The following is a 24024-nucleotide window of genomic DNA, read 5'->3' on the forward strand; positions in this document are numbered from 1 at the left end:
CCTCATCTATATGCAACAGCTCTACTGTTTTACTGTGCCTTTACGATCCATGTCGTACAGCACCTATTCTTCCCTTATAGGCAGGAGGCAGCAGTACAGAAGTAGATTATCTAGAGACATTTTCATCGGAATAGCTGCACAGCCAGTTTAAATACTGCTGTAGCAAAACAAAATGCATGTATATTTCTGATTGTACCAGGAGAACTATTCCAGTTTGGAGTAGTTTCCCTAACTGAAGTAGTTTTGTTGTCACAGACACTGTCATGAGTGTGCTGTGATTATCGAAAAGGTTTTTGGGCCTCTGCTCGCCGGGGAGGTAACCCATCGTTAGCCACGGGGCCAGCCTGAACCCCGAGCCCAGCGGTGACACAGGGCGAGCAGGTGCTGGCTTTGGTGCTGTCTGCTCAGCTGCGCTGACGGCAGTGAAACTGAAATGAGGCCTTGCTCAGGCACAGACTAATGTTTCACTTTCATAATTCATAATAGTCACAATTCTTTCAAAAGCTATTTTAAAAGGGAGGTTACATCTTTTGGTGAATGCTAATTGTGATTTCACCTCTGAGTGACTGCAATAGTAACAATCATACTGTTAAAGAAGAAATCTGAATTTAAAGTGTTCCAGGGATTCTTTTTGTGCTGAATGAAAACAAACTCCATTGTTCAAGTATTTCTACCTTTAAGACACAAGTAGGAAAAGTCTCGCTATTAATACCATATGATGTTAATTTCTGAGTGCATTTGAAAGGGGTTCTTTCATAACATTTTTATTCAAAGAAAGATTTATAGCTTTGTAAATAAAACTGCAGTATGTGCCTGGCCTTTGTCGATGTAATTTTGCTCGGTTCAAATTGAAGTCTCGATCTCTTCAACCTGACATGTCCTTATATTGTCACAGTGTTGTATTTTCTTCATTGTATCTGTGTGAGTGGTTTTCCATATTGGTGTGATGTGCCAGTTTCTGGGTGGCTGATGTGAAAAGGGCAGGAATAATGCAGCATACACAAAAAGGGTACTTACATGCTCTTACCCTTTGGTGCATTTGTACAGTTACAGGAGGATAAGAACTTATTTACAGTTCAGGCTTTTTGAGTTGATTATTGTATCCAGGCATCATTGCACTCTTTATTTGAGTCTGGGAAGTTGGTTTTGTACATGTGTGGCTGTTGGGAGTTTGATCTTACGGGTTTTTTTTCCTATCCCAAGGCAAGCTCCTAGTCACAGCAAAGGAGTTGCACATGGTGTTCTCGCTCTCTCGCTACCCAGATGTAGCCAGAAGCTGCAGAGTAGGTTTTGAGAGTACTTGAAAGTAGAAGGACTTGTGAAGCTGTATAGGTTTTCAGTTACTAAAATAGTAGTAAAAGTTATTTTTGTTCTTTATATAAATAATTCTGTGTCAGTCAGTTTAGCACCTTCATTTGTTCAGAGCAGACTCAATAAATTCTGTGCAGTTTTGTCTACGTAGGTACCTTTGATTTGGAGAAATAGGTATCTTTGATTTGGGAAATAAAGTCCTCTCTGCTTCTCATTCTACTAGAATGTGGTCTAGTGATAGAAACAACAGAAGCTGGAAAATCCTGGTTCTGCACTAGGCTTCCTTTCAGCTTCCCTCGTAACTGGGTAGGCAAGTCGTCTTTTCTATCACTACCTAATTTGAGTGCACAAATCATCTTCCGTCAACTTTCCTACAGTTTTATGTCTACAGTTACTTATAAATAGGATTTATGTCTCCTGTTAAAAGCCAGAAGGTAGCAGTTCTCCATTCAGTGGTACTGGTGTAAAACAACTAATAAGACACTTCTGCTGTGCAAAAATAAATACTGAGTGCTGACAATTCTCTGCGCAAAAATTCTGCAGCTGCACAGCTCCATTATTAAGAGTCTTACAAGACTGCTGTGTGATAAGAGAGTAATGATCCCCATTTTCTATCTCTGAAAAGAAAATACAGAGAAATAGTGGAGAAGTGCAGAATTATGGTAGCAAGACTGCATAACTGAGGAGGAAACTGCAGGTATGCCCTACACACTTGGAAATATGCCCCCTCCTTTCTTTTTTTTCTCCCCATATGAATCATGTTACTAATGAGGTAATTCACAAGTGTGTTTGGTCATAGCAGGTCAGAGTAGAAACTGTTGCAGAACATTGTAGTATTGAGGTAGAGGGGGGGAAGTAGAGTACATGAGGTGGGTGGGAAAGGTTATTCTGGGGGGGGAGGTGACTGCATGATCAGTGATCTACATTTACTGATGCAGAAGCTTAAACAAGGTTTTTGTTGGGGGTGTGTGTGTTTGTTTGTTTTCTATTTATTTTTCTTTGAGTGATGTGTAATTAAGAGTACATGTAATGGATAAATGCCAGATTGAGGAGAAGAAAGTAATTTGTAGTAGGCTTTACGTGCATCCTATCTGGATTGATGTTTCTAAAATATTTTATGCAGTGGTGGTGATACTAGAAAAAGACAATAACCATAAGGATCAAGCTCCTCCTCAGTGGAAGTGGTGGATGCCTGAAGTGTGTACTTGCACTTGAAAGCCTACCTGTTGATTATTCCAGTGCGAAAAGTTCAGGGGACCTGCACTGTTTGTGTCAGATTAACTTGCAGATGGTTGTGACAGTCTGCCTGATAGTTCAAACCAAAGTGCTTTAAAAGAGGTGTTTATGTAGGAGCTATAGTACTAAATGAAGGAAGAGAACTCGTTAAGCTCTGTGAAGACTTTTGGGAATAAAACTGATAGGATGGAGCTCAGTTACAACTCCAACAAAGCTGTGGCTGCACAGCAGGATATAGGCTTATCATTACTGTGATATAATCAGAGCTGTTGCAGTATTCTGCTTAAGTTTGTTGACTTCAATGTATGTATACACTGGCTGGATTAGAATTGCTGATCCTCCCCCCACCCCTGCAGAATTTATTTTCTATTTGGACTTCGGGTGAGAGCTTTTTCTTTCGGATCACATCTATGAAATCAGTCCCAAAACCTAATGGCTGTGGAAGAGAGAATGTGAAGGGGGTGGGGGGCAGGGAGAGTAAAATGTTATTTCCTAACCTTAAAAAATTCCAGGAATTCTATGCAGTATATTATTTGCTGTTGTTTTACTTGTTTGTTGCCCCAGCATATTTGTCCTGTGACTTACGATGTAAGAAGAGATAGGGTAGCACACGAGACATCTGAAATATTTATGAGGCTAAACTGGGAGAACCGCTCAGAGTTCGGTCAGACAGACTAAACTCTTGACTCGTACTCTCGTGAGAGAAGCAAACCTCCATCGCCCGTTTCAGAATTGCCAGTCTGGTTCGTGGCTGACTCTTAAAGACCAAGATTGTACAGAAATCAAATGCTTCAAAGGCAGAAGAAAAATGCCAGTACCTGCTCTATCTCTGGCGTTGTTATTTCTGTGATGAAGCTGGTCATGTGTGATCTTTTCCTTACGGTTATTTTCTCTTTGAACCTTTTTCTCCCTTCTTTGGGTGTTCCAGCTGTAAGGTCCCTGGGCACACGTGATCGCTGTCTTAGGAGAGGTAAGAAAGGGAAGGGAGAGTATGGCTGAGAAGAGGGAGCCTGCATCCGTCTTGAAACCCTAGGGTCGTTTGGATGTGGAGAGATTCATGTATGTTAGGTAAAGTGGGAGGTGTCTGTTGCAGGAGCTTGTCTGTTTGTCTACACTTCAGTTCTGCTGGCCCTGACTTCTGCTCTGCCACCTTCTGCTATCCTGTTGCTGTGGGACATGCTTAATTTGTGGGATGGAGGAGGGCTGGCAGTTCCTTGGGAATATGGGCTGCATATGCTGCTCTGCTTGCCTCAGGGAAAGCTGGTGGTGCGTGCCTGATGCTGGGACCGGCCACACGCACCAGACCTAGCTGGGATGCTCTGGGTTTACTGTGTGTCTTTACAGCAGGGTCTCACAGCTCGGAGGCTGGGTGTTGGAGGCAGAGCGCTTGCGGCAGCTGTTGTGCTACCTGTGCGTGAGTGGAAGGGCGTCAGGTTCTGGCACACCCAGCTGCCACGGGGAGTCCTGCCGTGCCCCTTCTGGGGACCTTAAAGGTTTCTTTGCATTGTTCCAGCAGTGTGAGGTGATGCTACAAAAGCCAAATATCTAGCTCTGGTTTACATTTTGACTTCATAGTTTTCTCCAAAACACTTTTTTTTTCATTGACTTTGAAGTTTGAGGGTTTCAGTGACCCAAAGCATCTTTGAACATGGAAATGAATGAGTAAATTCACACCTCATTTGGTACTATATTGCTTGTCTGGCTGCAGAACAAACAAACCCAAACCCTGTATATGTTAAAACTGAGCACTAGCCTTTAGCCAGAGCAGTGAGAAATAAGAGCCCTGCCTTGCCTGCGGCAAAAGGTGTTGAAGGCGTCAGCCTGCCAGGTTGCCCGTCTGCCTTCACCCAGGTCCAGCCGAGAGCTGCAGTGCTGAGGGCAGAAGTTGCACTTCCTCCTGCAGAAAGCGCTGGGGAGGAAAAAGGCTGAGAAGGCGTCGGTACTGCGCGGGGTAATGTGTTAAACAGCAAGAGCTAGATATGCCAGCACTCATCTGTCAGAGCCCAAGAGACAAGGTTAAATTAACAGATCAAGCTGAGATAAGTGTTTTGTGTAAGGTCTTGTCTATGCTCAGAAACTGGAAAAGTTAAGGAGAGCTGACTTAAAGCATGAAGTGCATAAATAAAGCCGTGCCGAACTCTCCTGTGAATGCACTCATTCAGGAGATTTGCTCCTCACTGCAGTAGCCCAGTGATCTTGATTTTCCTGAGCGTTCCTCTGTGGGCCTGTCCGTCATTTTGAAGTGCTCATACTGCTGGAGTGTGGGCATGCACACACGTGTGCAGTGCTGGCCATGCCAAGGCTGATGTTCCATCTGAGTGCTCCAGAAGTAAATATGTGAAAATTTTGCAGGCTTCAACTTTTGAGCCTTATTTGTTTTAGAGATGAAAAGTGCTTTTTATATCAAATAAGCTGAAATATGTGGAAAATCTTATTTTGCAGAATCCAAGGAGTTTGTGTGCCCACGCATCTCTGTCCATGTTGATGACTCTGCACATAACTGGTTTTCCCCCTCAGTGCTCTGTGTGAGCTCTGCACAGCTAAAATTGATTCCCATTCCCTTGATGGTTAGTTTACAGAGTGGATTTTATCATTAGGCTTCTTTGACCCTAACTAGGCAAATGATTAAATTTCAAATCAGAATTTTAATACATTTACAGTAATTTGTCTTAATTTCATTAACTGTAATACCTTTCTAAGAGCTTGAAATTAATTTTTTCTTCCTGTTTATTATCCTTATTTAATGCCAGATCGTACAGCACTTGATCTGGTAGAAGGTTTTTGCCTTTAACTGTAGGGACACCGTTCTTCACTTGGCACAGCTCGGTGTTGCACTAAGTTTGAGAGTCTTTGTCTTTCACTTGAGTGGATAGGTCTCAGCACTTTGCAAGATTAAGAGTGTATTTTGCTCCAGGAACCAACCTAGCCTCCCTTTTTATTCACCTTTCTGCTTCCAAGGAGAACTGCTTTTCACACCAGACACATTTGTGTTTACGGATAAAAAAAATTTAAATTAGAATAAAATTGAAATCTAGGGTGAGACAAAATTACTTAATCTTTTAAGCTGTGTGCTCTATGGGATAGAGGGGCTCTTTATCCCTGTGCCTCATTTAATGGTACAAGACTGGAATCCAGCCTGCAAGACATAAAATCCACTTAATAAAAAATCTGGACAGCATCCAGGAGTCTCTTCTGTGGCTGCAGATGTTACTTTACAACTACCCCATGCTAAGATCCATCAGATAACTAAAGTAGCCATCAGGCTAAAACACAATCAGGCGTTTCACTATAGGATGGAGAGGGTATGGGTTCTGTTTGTTTTAAGTTGATATAGAGTACCAACCATGACAGTACAGAAAGAAGGGAGGGGGCAGCATGGTAGCCAACATAGCGACCAGCTTTAGTCTCCAGTTACAAGCTTGGTGTGTGATGGGTAGCAAAAGGCCTCAAGACTTTGAAACAGTTGATACTGGCACTATCTATACATTGGGAACGTAAGCAAGGAAAGGGCAGTGTTTGTTTTTAACAGTTTGCATCTCAAAAAATTTGGGGAACGCAAAGGGCCTTTTGTACCCTCAGGAGTATTCTGTGGATGTTGGTAACCAGCTGTAAGCTTTTCAAAGGGGAGTAGGTACAGCTCAGTGTACTGAAAAAAAGTAGTGAAGGACAACTCCTCTTAGTTTCTTCTGTAAGGAATCTGAGCCAAAGGGCTGACCTAGCTGTGAGGGCTCTGTTTGTAGGAGTGTCTGACTTGAGTGAAAGCTAGATCAGGTTGTAACTGAAAAATATCATGTAGGAAGATTATTTTAAAGAAATAAAACCCACAACCAAACAAAAACAACCTGGCTGGCTGAAAGATGAGATTTCTTTGTGCGTTTTCAGCATCAGTGAGGATTCAGCTATACTGCAGGTTCTGTATGTTTGCTTTTTTAATATCAAAACCTGTGCTTTAAAACAGTCATACTAAATATGTTTTTAGTTTATAGCTTAGCTGGTCTTTGAAATAGCTAGTTACAATCTAGTTCAGATTGCTGTTGGGCATCTTACAAACAGCAATTGTTAGAAAAATCTCTTTAGGTCCTTGGTTGTTGGCATTTGTAGGGGTTTTTTGGCTATGAAATAGAAAAGTTTCATCAATTTTATGTGCAAATTAAGAAGTTTGGTATCTTTGAAATACTTTGCAATTTTTAGAAGCTGTAAGACCATTTTTTTTTTCCCCTAACATTTCAAAATAGAAATAGAGGTCTCCCAGTTAGGAAATCCTTTTGCTTTTTTTGTTTTGTTTACCATATCCAGCCCCTAGTGCTGGCAGAAGGTTTTGCTTGGTCTCTTGAGTACCCATGAGTTAACATGCATTTTTTCTTAGCCATTGCTTGCTGCTGGATATGAGCCAGGGGTGTGACTTTGAGGGCATTAATTAAAAGGCTCAGTTAGTTTAACTTCCTAAAAATGATAGACATTTTTAGACTTTGCATGTATGATTCTAGGGGAAGAATTGGTAACCTAAAAATAGAAATAAACAGTGTTGCTTTTGAGATTGACTTTTGTAATCAGAAGTGTTAACTTCTGTTTCAGGAGACAGCTTGGAAGCAATGTAACAACTTTAATTAAACAGATTGAAGAGAAAGAGGAGGAGTTGTTCTAATCTTGCAGTCTTTGGAACAGTTATTTAGCTGTAAATACTGATCAAATAATTTCACTTCTTATGGCCGTGCCTCCATCTTAAAGCAGCTCTCGAAAGGCCACCAGCATGGATTAGGGTGTCTCATGGGAGATGATAGTAGCAGTTTCTAATGGCCTATGCCAGTTCCTTGGAAACCATATGCAAAAACCTGGTAACTGCTAATTAATGGTTTTATTTCTTAACATGCAGGAAAATCATAGCTTTAATTTTGAAAACTATCCACATGTATCTTACTGCTGCAAAATTGATCGCATTGGCCTATTCTCATTTGTTACATTTTGATGGTCATAAAGCTTGGAGAGGATGAGGTCTGAAGAGGCTTTGGTGCTTTTTGTTTTGTTTAGTGTGCAAGCATGTGACTTTGGGGCCCAAGTTTAAATGCAAGGTGCTCAGCTTTGTAGTGTTTTGATGCTGTGGCTGCTTCAGAGATACCCAATAGCTGGTGCATTATTGCATTTGGTAAAATCTCCTAGTTTTGTGCCTCTGAAGGGTTGCAGAAAAGTGTGTTACATCCACTGGTTCCCCAGCTATTGAGAAGAGGAGGAGTGTTCCTCCTGGTAACCGGGCGCTTTGCTGAAAGCAGGCGACTCGTAATCCTGTGGTTGGTCATACAAACAAGGTGATGCCAGAATCAGAGCTGAGAAAGCAGTTCAAGATCTTCTCTTTCAACACCCTCCTTCCCCAAAAGTGAGTTCGTACTTGATACCATGTCTGTTATGGCTGTGGTTGAGAGCACCTGGCAGCATTTGCAAAGTGTGGTCCTCTGGGTGGAGCAAGGGGAAAGGAGCTAGCACAGCATGCCATGCTTGCACCCACCCACCCCTGCCTTTTTTTCCCCTCTTTGTGATATTAATTTGCAAAAGCAAAAGAAGGCTGCTGACAGATGAGGAACCTTTAACTGGAGAGCTCATTATGCATGAGCCAGGAGTGCCTGTGTCTTAGAATAAATATGGATTAGTTTAGAGCTCAGTAAAGTCGTCGTTTAGAGAACTTAAGTATGAGTTTGCATCACACCAGCCCTTCGACACTGTTTGTTGTATGCCCACAGCATACCATAGATCTGCCCCTTGGCGTACTGTATACTTGTGTATGCTGGGTAGCACCCAGTGTTAGGCTACAATATTCTTTGGAGTGTAAATCAAGAATTTGCACTGTCTTTATAGCTTCAGGCATGTATTCAAACTTTTTCAGGGTATTGAAGAGGCAGACTACTGTGTGTCTTAGCACTCGTTTTCCTTTTCATAGGTATCAGCCTTTTTCTGTTGATGGTATAACCATCTCGTTCCACAGTACAAGCACCTGAGGTGGGTGATGCAAACTTTCATTTCTAGACAAATCCTACAAGCTGGTACCATTCTGCACTTGCTGCCCACTCAGAAACTTCTAGTATGTTCACACTTTCTTTGCATCTTTGAAGGATAAAAGTTGCTTTGTATAATCCAAAACATGGCCTTAAGAAACAAAAACAAACAAGAAAACCTGGTGCTGTTGGTTTGGCATGGTGCCAGATTCTCCTACTCTTGCCCTTGTGGAACTGTAATTTTCTTCAGGATGAGTCCATGGATTTCAAGGAGAGGAGGAGGATGGAAGCATGAATTCACTGTTGCTTCCGTGTCTTGCTTTGTCCAGGTCCTAATGTGGATGTTGCAATCTCTGTGGAACAGAAGTCAAAAACCTGTGTTCTTGTATCTGCGTGAATGTGAAACTCACCCAGGCAGTAAGAACACCAAAGATTGTCCTCCTCTTTAGTTGCTTTAGTAGGTTATGCAGAATTTCTTAAATCTATTTTGGATGAATTGGAGGAAGAAGGTTCTGTTGTGAATAGTTGCATAGTTCCATTTCCTAACACTGTGGTTTTGGTGAAAGATACACACTTTTCTGCTGTTCTGCAGGAATTGCAGAAAAATAATTTTTTTCTCTACTGTTTCCAGATTGAAAAACAGAAGGGCCTTCTGTTCAAATGCTATTTGAAAAAGAATTTATGCAAAATGGAATAGGATCTGTTTTGTAATGGGGTCTGGTACAATAGTGTACCAAGAAGCCTCTTGCATATTTTTAGTACAGAAATACATTGTTTAATGTGGGCACTTGGTTTTCATGGGTTAAGCTACGTTTCAGGCAGCATTTGTCAGTCAGTTTTATTTTAGTTATGCTTTTGGAACCTCTTATTGTGAGAATACATCTAACATATGCACTTGTAGTGCTTCAAAATAAGAAGGGATAACGTAGTATTTGAAGGCATCCTCAGTAATGCACATATATTGTTGTACAGAGGTGTTATCTTTGATCTGTGGATGGAGGTATAGGTAGGTCATGGAGCATAACTAAAATCAAAGGGAGGGTTGATGCTGCTCGGTGTCTGTCTGAAAATTTTCTGAAGGCTGTAATAGCCAGTGAGGATAGGAGCTGGAGGTTGAATTCAAAATTCCTGTTTTATTTGCTCAAGTTTGCCAAAAGTGTGTTTCCCTTGTTCTTGTTACTTATCTGTTTTATTGTTTTACACCACAGTGAGCGTGGACGTTCATGAAGAGAGGGGCAAATAACACTGATCACTGAGTCTGCTGAGGGAGGTGCAGGATGTGGAGGCTGGGTGCGCAGTCCGTGTTCGGCACACGAGTTTCATAGTAGATGATGGTCTTCTAGCCCTTCACCTTCTCAAACCAGCTTTTGAATGCATTGTTACCTATGAGGTGAAAATGAGTTTGATTTCTACCTGGCTTGTGTTAATTCACTTGGCAGTTGACAGGCCCTGGCTCTGCAGGGAAGAGGATCAGAATAGTGAGTTCACCACAGGTCAGGAGCAGGCGGACTGTGCAGGCAGGTTTGCGTAGTGCCTGCTCTTGCCATGCACTGCTCAGGAGGAGCAACGTACCAGCTCTAAACGGAAAGCTTTTCTTTTTATAAAACATTGATTCATTATTGTTAAAATATAGAAGACTAAATATTCTGAAAAAAATAACATCGAAAGGAAAATTGGGCATCTGAGAAAGATCTGACTCATGGTATCCTCCTGGTGAACTTCCTATTGTAAAGCAACATGCTCCGCTTTTTCCACTTGAGATTTGCTTGAATGGCTCCCTTAGCCTGAGCTCCTACTAGCCACACACAAAAACCTTTAGTGGTGTTCTAATGCTCTGAACTTCTTTGACTGGGGAGGCTGGTATTACAAGCAAAGTTTTAGGTTTGTTTCTTTTTAAGCAGCTCTTGTTTTCTGTAGGCATTGTTATAGAGTAGTGGGAGTTGTTTCTAGGCTCTGGTGTGGTAGGATGTGTAGTGTAAATGTGTGGACTAAGTAATTAAATTGCTGGACTGAATGTCTGCCTCTTGTGAGTGTGATTGTAGGAGAGCAAGATCAGAGATTCACTTGGTCCTTCTGGTGCAGCACTCAGCCCCTCCTTGGGACAAGTAAGGCTAGATTGGATCAGGCAAAGAAAGCTTCTTTCTGCATGGAGGGCAGCTGGATGTGACATAAAAATCAGAGACTAGTCAAGGCATCCTCTGGTTACCACTGAAAGGGCATTAAAGAACGCAATTTATGAAGACTAGGGTCAGTTTGTGTACTGCAATATAAACATCTGTTGCAAAAAGTTTTGAGAAAAGATTTTGCTAAATAGTCCTGTTCAGTTTGTTTTGCTCAAGATTCTTCGCTGCAATAACTCCTTGAAAAATGAAGCTGAATCTGTCCTTGTCACTTGTTCTGAATAATGGATGAACTTGGGCTTTGTTTAATCCAGCTCGTTCTGCAAACTTTGTTTGTGTTTGGTTTAAGAAAACCAAGTCATCAGCAGTACATACAACACATTCCATGCTCAGCCTCGCAAATAGATGCTGTGCCGATTCACTAGGTCTGACTGCACTTGTAAAATAGTCAGTGTCTCACTTTGTCCATTTTTTGTTTAAACCAAATAAAGCCAGACTAGAGCATCTTTTAAAAAGCAAAGCATAATCTTGAGATATAAGCCTTGTAGAGGCCAGTCCATTTAGCTGCAGATGCATTAAAAAAATCCTAAAACTCAGTTATCAGGAAAATCCTGGTCTTTCGATAGCTTGTGTAGTCTTGAAAAAAATATGTAGAGACCTCTGGTGGGAAGAAGTGAAGGAGGAGTATTCTGTGTTAAGCGTAGAAAGTGAAGATGCAGGAGTGGAGGGATCTCAGCTATGGTGTCCTCTTGCTGTGCCTGTTTTAGTGATTTCTCCAGCCATGCTAAGACTACAGGATGGCTGCAGTGATGGAAGAACAAGCTGTGTCTTATTTTAGGGGCTTGACGTGTATTCCGCAGTGAGTTAGGCTGGGAGACTGCTGTTTTGGTTCAGAGGCTGACATGGTAATGCTGTGAGATGGTGAAGTCCGTTTGCAGGCCTCACGCCGGAGTCTGCAGTCAAGTGGGAGCAGGCAGGCTAGGCCAGGAGAACGTCAGCCATTCTACCTTCGCTTGCTGCTGGATGTGTCTTGGCATCTTGTACAAGTATATTGGATGATGTCTGGGTACGGAATGTTCTGAACTTCCATGGTGGAAGTTAAGGAGAGGTGGGGAAGAAAACCCCAAGCCCCTTCCTGAAAGGCAAAGCTTCAACTTATAATGTACTTCATCTTATAATTAGCTCAGATGGGTTTTAGCTGCCTGGTGTTTTACTTTCTTCTTAATGTTTCTGGCTCTTGCAGTCAGTGCTGTACCTTCACTCAGCAAGAGGGCTCATTTGGCAAAGGCATCAACACATGACATCATTCTTGCCAGCGTCTCCAGGCCTGTTTAAAGCATTGGTGGTGACTTGACTGCACTTCCCAGAGTTGTATGCAGCTGTGGAATTTCATTGATTGAGACCAACAGGAAATTCTGAAGGAAAAAACCGTAGTAGAAGGTTTGCAAAAGGCTGTTGCCTGATTAGTTTCTTGGCTAATGGTAATACATGGCATAGTGTAGGTCCCAGTGCAGAAGACTGCACTGCAAAGAGAGCTTTTCAAAGTAATTATCTGTAAAATGAGGAAAAGCAACATTCATCCCAAATTAACAGTGGTATGGAACTGATCACATGTATTTTTTTAAGAGACCATTAGAGAACCTTGATAGCATTCCAGCAGTTGTGTAGAAAGCTGTGTGGTGGTGGGGAGGGAGGATTGGTTCCTAGTGAAAACCTTGCATATCATGAAAACCTCGCTTTATCATGCTGGTATGCACAATGCAAAGGGGACAAAAGATTATTTTTAAAAAAAATATTCTTAACGGAAGCACTTTGACATTAGTCCTCAAGTAATTATTTTTATCCTTCAATAGGTGCATCTGCATGCTATTGTGCTAACACTGCTGCTTCTCTTATTAATTATACTCTTTTAAGCTTGCTTCACAAAAGTAATCTAGCAGCCCATAATAATTAATGCAGTTAAAATCAAACACAGTAAGAATAAGACAAGCTTAACTGGAAAAAAAAAGGGGGGGGGGGGGCAGGGCAGACAGGGCTTGGAGGGAAAGGCAAAACCCAGCACTTGGGCAATTGGATGCCACAGCAGACATGCAGGCTGTAGTGCGCCCAGGTACATAAAAAAAGGTACCTTGTGCATGACAGGCATTTGAAGTATGTTATTACATGTAACGATGCCTTGTTACAAACAAATAACTTTCACCAAAAGGTTATTAGTAATTGATCTTGCCACTGGCTTCAGTGGCCATACTTAAGTGCATTTGCAATTCTTTCCAATGACAGATTCTAAACTTTTACAATGGTGTGGGTTTTTTTGGGTTTTTTTGGTTTTATTTTGTTTAGGGTTTTTTTGTTATTAAATGATAAGTTTGGTGGAGAAATAGGTCCTGGTTAATGTTACCTGCTTCTGCTAAAAGGTTCACAAAACAGGAGCCAGCAGGAAACATACCTTTTTATGTCCTTCTTTCACAAATGATATTTGGGGAGTTCTGTAATCAAAATATTATGCCAAATATTTTCTGGAATGATCAAACCAAACCCCAGAAGACCTTAAATCTTATATAACCTGATTTTCAGCTGGTGAAATTTGCGGTTTATAAGGTGATGATCTGATGACATGGTGTTTTCCAATCTGTGGAATGTTTTTATTACTTAATTGTCAATATGGTAAAGTCTGGTTCCAGTATTTTATCTTATTTTTCTTAAAATCAGTTGTTTCAATGGGAGAATTGAAGATACCAGAATCATGGCTTCCATCTGACAGGAAAAGCAGGCATGGTTTTGAGTTTTAGATGTTTTATTAATCTGGTTTTTAAATCTCAATTTAGTTACATAGTATGTAGGGCAGCGATGAAGCTCTTTTTCTGAGCCACAGACTTTGAAATTATAATCTTCCCTGCTTCTTTGCTGATTAAGTTTCACTTGTAAATATAAGCTTACTACTATAAGTTGCCCTTCTTCAGGAACGGTTTCTTGTGAACCACACAAAAATGAGTAAATAGCAAATACAAGTTTATGGTAGGCTTTATAAAATATGATATTTTTTTTGGATCCAAGCTGGATCCTTTAGCACCTGCCACCAGGTCCCTGCCTTGTGTGGTGGCAGTGCCTGATGCCCCAGTGCTGATGGCTCCTTCGACTCCCCCTCCGTGGGGCTGCTGCTGCTTTGGCAGTGGGGTGAAATGCAAAGCACCACCAAGGGAATTGCGTTTGATTCCAGTACAGCATTAAATATTCCCGCTGAAGGGTTGGTGGTGTTGAATTGATTGAAGCAATTACTTAGCATGGAGATGTAGCTGTTCAGCTAAAACCCAATTACTTCCCCAACTTCAGCCCCATCTTTTTAGGGTTAGTGGTGTGTTATTCCTTACCTTAAACATACTGGCTTTGCTCAAAAAGTGACTATCTAAAAGCTGGTGGGTTTAAAGAAATGAGAAATGTTCGTGCAGCACAGGAAATTAATTTATTTTTTTTTATAGCTGACCATTTGTATTTGTTCAGGTTGCACCACTGTGGATTTTGTATTTGGATTGATCTCTTGAGTTTACTAAACAAGCTTATGAAGGATACTAAAGCTCGTCTTCAGCCTAATTCTTCAGGAGTTATTTTATTTGCTTTTATTGTTGGCTAATGAGCAGCCCAGGTTTATAATGTTGAAGGAGGGGAGAAGTCTGAAGTAAGAAATATTACTTAAATGCTTTAAATGAGCAAACTGCATGACGTGAGTTTGGCTGTTTCCTAGCACTGAGGACAGAGATATTCACGAGTAACGCTGAATGCAAATTTCCTGATTAAAGTATGAGCTGGGGCTTTTCTTCTAGGGGTATATGGGTATAAAAGAGCAATGAACAGGTTATGGAAGAGAAGGTTGCTTGGCTTCATTTGTAAAACAAATGAAGATATTTGTTTTGTGGAGATATTTTAAAATTGTTTATTTGTGACTTTCTTGAAGAAAATCCCTTGGAAAAACTGCTGTTCTTTCTGGTTTGTTTCAGTTAAGCATGTGGTGTACTTCGTGGAGAAACTTTCCCTTCAGGATATTTTCTTCTCTTCCTTTCTCTCCCCATTCCATTTTGCTAAATGTTTCTGGCTCCATATTGTGATGACCACCTTCCTTTTGTTTTGATGAAGTACCTCTGGCTGTGGATTTCTCTCATACTTGAAGCTGAAGGAGCAAAATATACTCCTATAACAAACATACTGGTGAAAGAGCCTAGGGGAGCAAGCGCTGCTCGTGCTCTCCCGTCAGCGTAGCTTTGTCTTCTCAGTCTGAATTGGGACTCCAGTTGGCTTTTTCATGTTAGTGTATTTCTTTATATTCCTGGCAGAGGGATTTCTTCAAAATTGGAAAATCAATCCAGGCTTGGTGGTAACTGTGTGTATATGTGATGCAGGCGCAGCTCCTGCTGGAGAACTGCACTGAAGCACCAGCACTGTGGCAACCTGTGGAAATCCAAGCGAGCAATGGTATAGTTTGAAATGTAATGAAATAGTACTATAAGTGTAAGGTCAATTACCAGTCTGGGAGGTGCAGATACCAGTATCACAGGAGATGACACTTGTGTTTTACTGCTCATCTCTAATTTTGTTCTTTCTTTCCTGTCCAGGCTTGGAGGGATTTCTGCATTGAGGCTTTTCAACCCTTGACGATTGTTTTATGCTACTTAGTTTTTCTGAATAATGGTCTTATGTCTACATATAGCTGCCTCTTCACGGTTTTTATTTTTCTTTTGGGGTTTTTTTTTTCAAGACATCTGGCATAGCTGCGGATCTCTTTTACAGTATCTGTAATGAAAAAGTATCTGCTTTGCAGGAATGCAGGTGTAGATTCATTCCTACTTTGAGTTCACTCACTTTGGCACTGACACTGCCATTCCTCCTGTTCTCTCGCTTCGCTTTGCTGTCCTGCTTCTCTTGGCCTGTTTGTTTGCACGTGTGTGTAACTGTTCTTGAGCCATCTCCATCGGGGCTGGCCAGCTGGTTTAGCTGTTGGCACCACGTGGAGCTGGGTGTGCTGCTTTGCTTTTCCGGCTTGTGGCATGTTTGCCCTCCCGGGGAGAAGATACAGTGCTGTTTAAGAAAAAAATCACTTCTGATGCCAAGATAAATAAGAAAAGATCCAAACAGATCTGGAGGGACAAAGTGGCATAGCCATTACCTGAGCTGGAGCTGCAGGAAAGGAACAGACCTCTGTAGGATCCTTCTCAGCCTCCCCGACTGGATCTCTGGAGACCTGAGTGCTCTTCTAATGAAAAATTGTGGAAATTTACTCTTAAAATCCATGTGCTGGAATTCAGTGTTTTCATGATTTACTAAGTATACCATGCAGAATGTCTTTTTGTCTCTTACATGTTTCTGATAGCTGATGTTCGGGTACAGGTGAGCAGGCCAAGGGCACCGCCGCAGAGCGCTGGCCGCCCTGGAGAGCAGGCGGAGGGAGGAGAGATGCTGCCGGGCACTCTGACCCTGGGCACGGGGGATGACGTGGAGGGCTGATGGCCCTGTGGACTTGTGCTCTTCCCATTAACCTCTGCAGGCGTTGTCCTGCCTTTTCCTGCTGAAGCACCTATTTGTGTGACTCCTGGGATCCCACTCTCAGAGGGAGTTGTCTTCAGTGTAGCTGCTGGTACTGCAGAATGCAGCTTTTTCTAGCTTTTTTCTTTCCTCTCCCTGCCTTTCCCTGCTTTGGACGTGTTTTTTTGTGCTCAGAGGCAAGCTTAGGGTTGAATGAATCAAGGTTAAATTAAAGTTGGTTCACAGGCTAGTTTGTGAAATGAGAATAAGTCAGCTTTAAAGTGCAGAGTGAAATAACTGGAAATAAATGTTTATTGTAGGCCTGGGTTTGGATTACTTTGCTTCAAGGAAATTACTTGGGGGTGGTGTGTTTTTGGGGTGGTGCAAGCACAGCTCCTATCAAAGTGAAGGGGGGGGGTTACCAACAGACGGGAGCCCGACTCACCTGGCACCAAGTGGGCACAGAGCCTTCCAGGCACAACGGGATGACTTCATTACCAAGCGAGATTTTGCAGGAGAAGCTGCAAGCAGAGCCAGCCTATGGTTTAGGTCACCTAAACAAGCCATAGGAGTGAATCTACACAGTTTAAAATGCAGTAGATTAGTTCACTCTCAATTTATCCCAACCTGGAAATTAAGTGATATATTAAAGGAGCGAGGCGCAATACGGAGTAGCAAATAAAAGCTGTGTCCTCATTTCCTTCACAGGATCTGACTTTAACTCTGTTTTTCAGGAGAGCTTTAGTTTCCTAAACTTTTAGTTTAGAACTTTAGTAGGTGGGGTTTAAATGTAAATTTTAGGTGACATATTAGTTTTATTGTAGCCTGCAGAAATGATGAATAGTTCAATGGGAAGGTATATAACATGGTGGTCAGCACTTCAGTGCTTAAAATGACTATTATAACACTTGGGTTTTGATTTGAAGAGTTAGTTACGAAGTAGGTAGTGTCCCTGTGATGAAATACTAGGATAGCAGTGTGAACACAGCTGCTTTTTTTTTTTTTTTTTTTTTTTAATTCGGAATATTTGCATATAAGTTTTGGGGTACATCTTTTAATAATGATGTGAGTGCATTGTATCTTGACTTTTTCTAAGTAACAACCAATTTCCCTACCCCCTTGATATTTTTTTAAACATGAAACAGGTTTTTCTCTTGGCTTTAGAAACACAAGGATTCTTACACCAGTGTCTCAAAAATCCGAGTAACAATTTTTTCCAGGTGGAGTCACAGGTTTAGTACTTTTAAGTGGAGAAGTGAACTACATTGAAACTCATTTGTGGGTGGGTTTGCAGTCAGGCTTGTTGATGGAATTTGGGTCATCAGCCAGAAAACAAAGCCGGAACAGAGGGTCAGGAGTCTTCGGAAGAGGGGTCATGGGTCTGGAAGTGGGATCAGAAGTGTGGCCATACAATGGGAAGTGTATCATGGGGGAGGGGGGGAAGCCTGCAAGTTAGATCAATATCAAAAAAATGACTGTCCATTGTTGTCCAAGGAGATTTTGAGGGGCAATACAGGACTTGATTCTCTTGTTGTTTGAGGTATTCAAGTAGAAAAAATAATCCTTTAGGAATGAAAAAGTGAAATTGCCCGTTTTCTTTGCTACTTAGCAGTACTCTTTCAAGTCTGCATAGAATTTCAAACTAGAGCTTGTGCTGATGTTTATTTTGGGTACCAGATTGTTTCCAAGGTGGTTTTAAAGAGGATGGATCCTGCTCTCTACCCCATGGAAGAGTCTCTGCTCAGGTGTGCTGCTGGCTCTGGGGAGATGCCCACAGGCAAGGGCAGCAGGAGGCGAACGATGACATTAGTGTGCAGACTGGAGGACAGCCTTTTACTATAAATACACATTGTTTTTCCTGTTAAATGACTGATGCTGAGAGTGGTTTTTAGATTGCTATTTTTAAGAGATAATGTATTCACTAAGGATGTCATTATGTATTGCAAGAGTTTTAATGTAAACTGTTTACATATTGATCTTGTTGTAAATTAAGCTTTCTTCCTTATCTTCAACAGGCAGCCAGATAAACTAGTGGTGGTTTGGACAAGAAGAAGCCGAAGAAAATCATCTAAGGTTAGTTGATGGCTTACTAAGTCCCAACTTCAGTGACAAGCAGGGCCAGCTGTCTGCAGGCTTAGTTTCTTGCGTGTGGGGAGCAGCCAAATAAATGAGAAATACTGTAATTGATTTTATTTTCTTTTTTAATAAATCACTTTATCCATAAAGTTCAGAAAGCTGCTGTTGATGTAAGTGCTAAGTTATGGAAACATTTAACTCAGATTTTGGCTTTGGTTATTTGTTTAGCAGAACTGTGTCATCATCAGTTCAAATTCGGTAGCAATTAAGTGAGGCCTAATTAGAAAGGAGAATCTGTTTCACTACTAGAAGTGTATTAAACAATAAAAAAATAAAGTAATAAAGAATCTGACGTCCCTGCAATAGGAAGATGAAGTCTGATAAGAGGCTATTTCACAACTCAAAAATAGTACACATCAAAAATAATAAAAACAGGCTCTTTCAGGCCAGTAGTGATCACTGAATTGAATTTTAACATTTAACTTCCACAAAGACTGTAAGGAGGCCTGTGAGTTTGTGTTTTATGGCTGATGACTTGGAGCTTCCCTTTCCTCAGGCTGCCAAGTGAAGTCTGTCCAGTATTTGGGCATTCATAACGCTTGTCCTTCATGGGGCTGGGGTTTTTTGATGTGTAAAAGTTTGCAAGCAGAGTAACCCTCTCATGTGAGCTTCACCTTGGTTTTCTTCCTGCAGTAAGAAATCCGAAAGCCTTATGAGATTACTGTCTCCTTCTTAAATGCTGCTCAGTTTGTCTGGACTGCTGGGTTTTAATGTCCTGACAGTCAGATGCGTTAGCCTCCGTGGAGCCTCCTTTGGGTCTGGGGTGAAGGGAGAGGCGAGACAGACTGGGTGTGTGGCTTGGTTTCCATAGAAAATGAAGCTTGAAAAACCCCACAACACTCTTCATTTACACTGAGATTGAAATAAATGGCAAGCATTTCTAAACCTCTTCAGTGTCTCATATGGCAATGTCCTGTATGGTATGGTATTATTGGCTAATTAGAGTAAAATCTTTTGCCAATCCTAGCAGTCGGTTGTTGTTCAGGGAGATGGGGAGCCTATTTCACGTGTACAGCAGGCAAGCAAAGGCCTTTGAGCACTGGTCATACTGCAGGATTTCTTTTGTTGCCTTGTGTCCTCTGGTGTAGGGCTGTCCTCCACCTGTCCAAAATCTTGAGAAGGGCAACACGAATGAGCTGGGGAAGAGCAGTGTGCTAACTGCTGGGCAGGGTGCGGGGCAGGAGGCGTGCTGGTCTCCTCCCTTCCCAGGAGCATCTCCCCTTGGAGAGAACTCAGCCGTCCTTGCTCATTCCCTCTCTCCACAGCTGTTGCCTCTTACCTTGGTCAGGCTTATGGCAAGTGGTCTTGTCCACAGGGGAGGTTTTGGAACTCAGTCTTTTTATAGTTCTTTAACACTTCAGTTACAGAGATGGTCTAAGCTCCTCTTTTTGGTGTATGCATGTAGCTCAAAATACACTTCCAGGAAACTCTGCACAGTGAGGGGGGCATCCACACTAAGGAAATACCTTGAAATAATTATGTGTTGAAGAACTTAAATGTTTAGAAAATGTGATACACAGTTTCCTACCCTACTGAGGAGAGACTTTTTTGGATTTTTTTTCTGGTACTCCTCTTTTTCTGACTGTCATGCATATTTGCTGTATTTTGTCTTTTAATGTGAGGTCTAGGATGCTCTAAGCTATTTTATCTAAAGACTGGGTACTGGCTGAAAGTGACTGTGCAACCAAATGGCTGCTCCAGTGTGTGTATCCTAAACTCTGCTTTAGGATATCAAAACCCAAAGGTGTTACCTGGTGAGTAAACAAGGGTGTGAACTTTGTCTAGCACGTTTTCCAAGATTACTGGTCCTGTTCCATGTTTGTACTCTTCAGCAAAGCCAGTCGGACTATTCCTCTTTCAGTGAAGGATGAACTAGCTCAAGCTACCTTGAATTTATAGCATGGTGTACATCTAGACAGCAACTGCTGATGTATGGTGTCTATTGCGGCTTCTTCTATGATAACTTTTCCATTTTAGTTTCATCTAATTTCTGTAGAACAGAGAGAGAAAAGATAATATAGAACAGTCAATTCAATACTTACACAAGCATTGTAGCCCTGAAAAGCTTGGTGGAAAGCAAGGTATTTGTCCATGACTGACTGCTTTGTTGAGATTCAGAGTATGTCCAGAAGCAGAAGCCCTAACAGAAGTCCAGCAGGGCTTTGTGAAGTGATGGGTTTCTGCCCGTGGTGTTACAGGCATGGTGCCGTAGGCTCCATTGGCAACATTGCATTGAGGTGAGCGGATTTCCTGATTCTAGCTCAGCATTTTGGGCTTGAAGGTTTTTTCAGCTGGACCATAAAGTTCCAGGATATGTCTTCCAGTGAGTGTCTTCTCTTTTGGTCACCAGGCAGTAGAAACAACTCTTAGATAAACTGGCAGATTTACCTGAGACTCAGAAATGTGTTCTACTCACTCATTCATTCATTCATACTTGGTAAGATCCCACAAAGGTACTTTGAAAGGGGCTGAGTGGCCCTGAGGCCTGGGCAGAGGATAGTTAATTTTTAAGCTTAGGTAGTTGATATGATTTGAGCTGTTCGGGTCTAAGACTGTAGATCAATAAATGTTCTTGATCTCTTAGTCATCCTGCCAGTAAAATACTTTATTCAACATATTTGTTTCATCTAATTGCTTTCTTGGAAGCAAGTCAAATGAGTATTTCCTCTTATTTTATTTTTGACAGACACTGGGCTCAGTGAGTACAAAGCATTAATAATTGTCTATGTTTTTCAGCTTCTTTGAGAAGGTGGAGGAGAGGTATGAGGTCTTACTGTAAAAAATGTTGTAAAGACTTATTTGGAGGTTATGATTTCTGAACTTTTCAGATAGTTAGGGATAATGAGGGACATTCCCAACAGATAGTTCAGATTCACAGGAACGTTGCGGTTGGAAGAGATCACTGGAGGCCATCTGGTCCAACCCCTCCATTTAAGCAGGGCCACCTAGAGGTGATTGCCTGGGGCTGTGTCTGGACAGCTTTTTGAGTATCTTTAAGGTGGGAAACTCCACAGCCTCTCAAGACAGCCTGTGCCTGTGCTCGGTCACCCTCACGCTGAAAAAGTGTTTCCTGATATTCAGAGGGAGCCTGCTCTTTCACTTTGTGTTTATGCCTCTTGTCTGGGCACCACTGAGAAGACCCTGGCTCTGTCTTCTTTGCACCCTCCCTTCAGGTATTCCTATGCATCAGTAAGATCCCCCTTCCCCAGAGCCTTCTCTTCTCCAGGCCAGACAGTCCCAGCTCTCTCAGCATTTCCTCCTAGTGAGAGATGATCCAGTTCCTTAAACATTTTCATGGCCCTTTGCTGGGCTCTCTCCACCAACTCCATGTCTCTCTTGTACTGGGAAGGTGCAAGAGGTATGTTAACCAAAAATGTGGTGCAACTTGGAAGATGTATGATGGTGCTACAGATGTATAATGGGACTAGCCTCCTTAACTGATCTAATCTTAAGATGCTTTTGAGCTGAAAGCAGAGTTCTTGATGTCCTTCGAAGCCCTTATTTTTGTGGCTTTCTGTGATTCTGAAATGCCTTCTGGCCCGCGTGTTTTCTTTCCATGTAAAGTGCAGTGGTCCCTCAATTAGAAGAAATAATGGGAGACACCATGTGCAGGAGTCTGAATATTTTAGTTGTTACTGTGGGAAACATAGAATAGGGACTGTAAGCGTGTTAAACTAAAGTAAGTTTTACAGTGTTGTAAATGAAAAGCAATAACCACTTAGAGCATTTAAATGGCAGTCTGGTGGATGGACACAGGGCCATAAATGTATCCAGCAGCTGCTGACCTTAATGCAGATTGAAATTACTTGCAGCTGTATTCTGGGATCCCCCCTCTCTGGGCAAGTCTGATAGCAATGCTTTTCAAGAGGCCTGTCAAGACAAGCTGGCTCTGTATGGTTGGGCATCTTCATTGTGTGCAAGGAGTTTACATTTACAGAAGAAGGTGATTTGCAGTCCTGCTGTATTTGACAGAATTACTGAGCAATCCTGAACCAAAATGAACTTGGGGAGGCTTATCTGCTGATGCAGATGTTGTCTGTCTTCAAAATATGGGAGGTGGAATTTGCCACAACTCCTTAAGCCTCAGTTAGATGGTGGTTATCAACGTCCATGGTTTACAGAGGATGGAGCTTGTAGCAGTGGACTTGCTTAGCTCTTGCTCTGTGGTACCCTGTCACACTGGCACGTTGCCCGCAGGTTTTCAGGCCCTGGGCTTTTCGTTTTGCCTTTTTTTTTTTGTTTGTTTTTGAGTGGGGGAGGAATGTCTTTGTTCTAGTGTAGAACAAGGGAAAAATGTGTTGTAAATATGTTTACCTTCATTTCACTGAGATGCTTTCACATTTCCAGGCTTTGAACTAAGAAATTTAAATCTGAAAAAAGATGTTGCCATGATGTCAAGGAGGTACTCGCTATCCCTGTGAACACACACAGGCTGATGGTTGAATCATAAACCTCTGAAGAATCGAATTTGCACTTGCTTCTGAAAGCCTTACAGAATTATTCTTCAAAGATCCTTTTTGTATCAAAGCTGAAAGAAGGTGCCTTGCTGTGATTTCAGCACTTCTGCTGCAGGTTTATCAAAACCTGTTTAAACACAGTGGAGAAGGAATAATGTTGGGAACATTGAAAGGACTTGGAAAATAAGAGCAAAGCCAAGAGAAGCAGAGAGACAGGTAGTGAAAAGGATCCCTTGTCCACAACAGCAGTCTGTCCAGCCTTTTTTCAAGGATATGCCATCAATAAAGCAGCAGCTGGGTCACCTGTTCTGCTGTCCTTGGCAATCTGTTGCCTTTTCTGGCTACTCCATTGCCTAGCCAGCCCTGCCTATCGTTACCAGCTTCTCCCCTGACCAGAGTCACAAAGGTGTGTTGTGACTCTGACACCCGATGACTGCCTGGGGCCAGTGCAGTTCAGTTATGGCATTCCTGGGGCTTTTGGGTTTGGGGGTACAGTAACAAAATCATACTGGGCTGCAAATGTAAGCGGTCAAAATTAGGACGAGTCATTCTGGTGGCTGGTGCATACCATTTCAGGCATATGACAGAGTCTTTAATAAGGCAATTTCAAATTGTTTTCCTGCAGCATTGCAGCCTTGTTAGGGAGAACAGGAGGACTGAGTGGTGAGCGAAACTGCTTAATCAATAAAGAAGTTGGAGAGTGTTTATTAAAAAAGGTATAGGACATGAACAGAAAAGACTGTGTCGCTATTATGTGGTGAAGGGTTGCCTTGGGGAGGTCAGTTTTGTCCCATCCTTATCTACAAAATTCCTGACTGAGGCTAGATAGAGTATTAAAGCTAGATCTGATGTATCTTTCCATTCTGTGGGTGTCTGGAGCACGGGGACTGACTTGCAGCAGTGTTGAGCAGCTATCGTTACAGTTAAAGTGAAAAAATTCTGCTTTGGAAGACAAAACAAAAGGTTGTTTCATGCTTAATCCCTGTAAAGTAAGGTTGTTGCTGATTTAAGCAGACCATGCCAAATTAGTGGAAACTGTCTATTCTTTTGTTGCTTGTAAATTGGGGGCTGGAATACCCTTCTTATTTTCAAGGGATCCCCTGAAGTTAAATTTTGGTGACATTCTGAGGTGCAGTGGTGGATGTCCCAGAAAACTGTGAGAAAAACAACTCTGCATTCAATTATCTTTTTCTTGTGTATGTGTGAATAAGACCAGTAGATAAGGCCAGAAACTGTTTCATGAGAAAGGGGAAGAGGCTCTTTATCTGA

The 24024-nt window shown here is 41.9% G+C and overlaps 1 protein-coding gene across 13 annotated transcripts in view; it reads left to right on the plus strand.

The window, feature by feature from the left end:
* EHBP1 (EH domain binding protein 1) overlaps positions 1-24024 on the plus strand; it is a 226230-nt gene that overhangs the window by 13947 nt on the left and 188259 nt on the right. For all 13 annotated transcript variants that reach the window (XM_037391625.1, XM_037391623.1, XM_037391626.1 and 10 more), the window contains one exon: positions 18178-18235. In XM_037391625.1, the coding sequence (XP_037247522.1) occupies positions 18178-18235 (58 nt within the window). The remainder of the gene's footprint in view (positions 1-18177; positions 18236-24024) is intronic.

The sequence above is a fragment of the Falco rusticolus genome, chromosome 6 (genome assembly GCF_015220075.1).
Source record: "Falco rusticolus isolate bFalRus1 chromosome 6, bFalRus1.pri, whole genome shotgun sequence".
Lineage (NCBI taxonomy): Eukaryota > Metazoa > Chordata > Aves > Falconiformes > Falconidae > Falco > Falco rusticolus.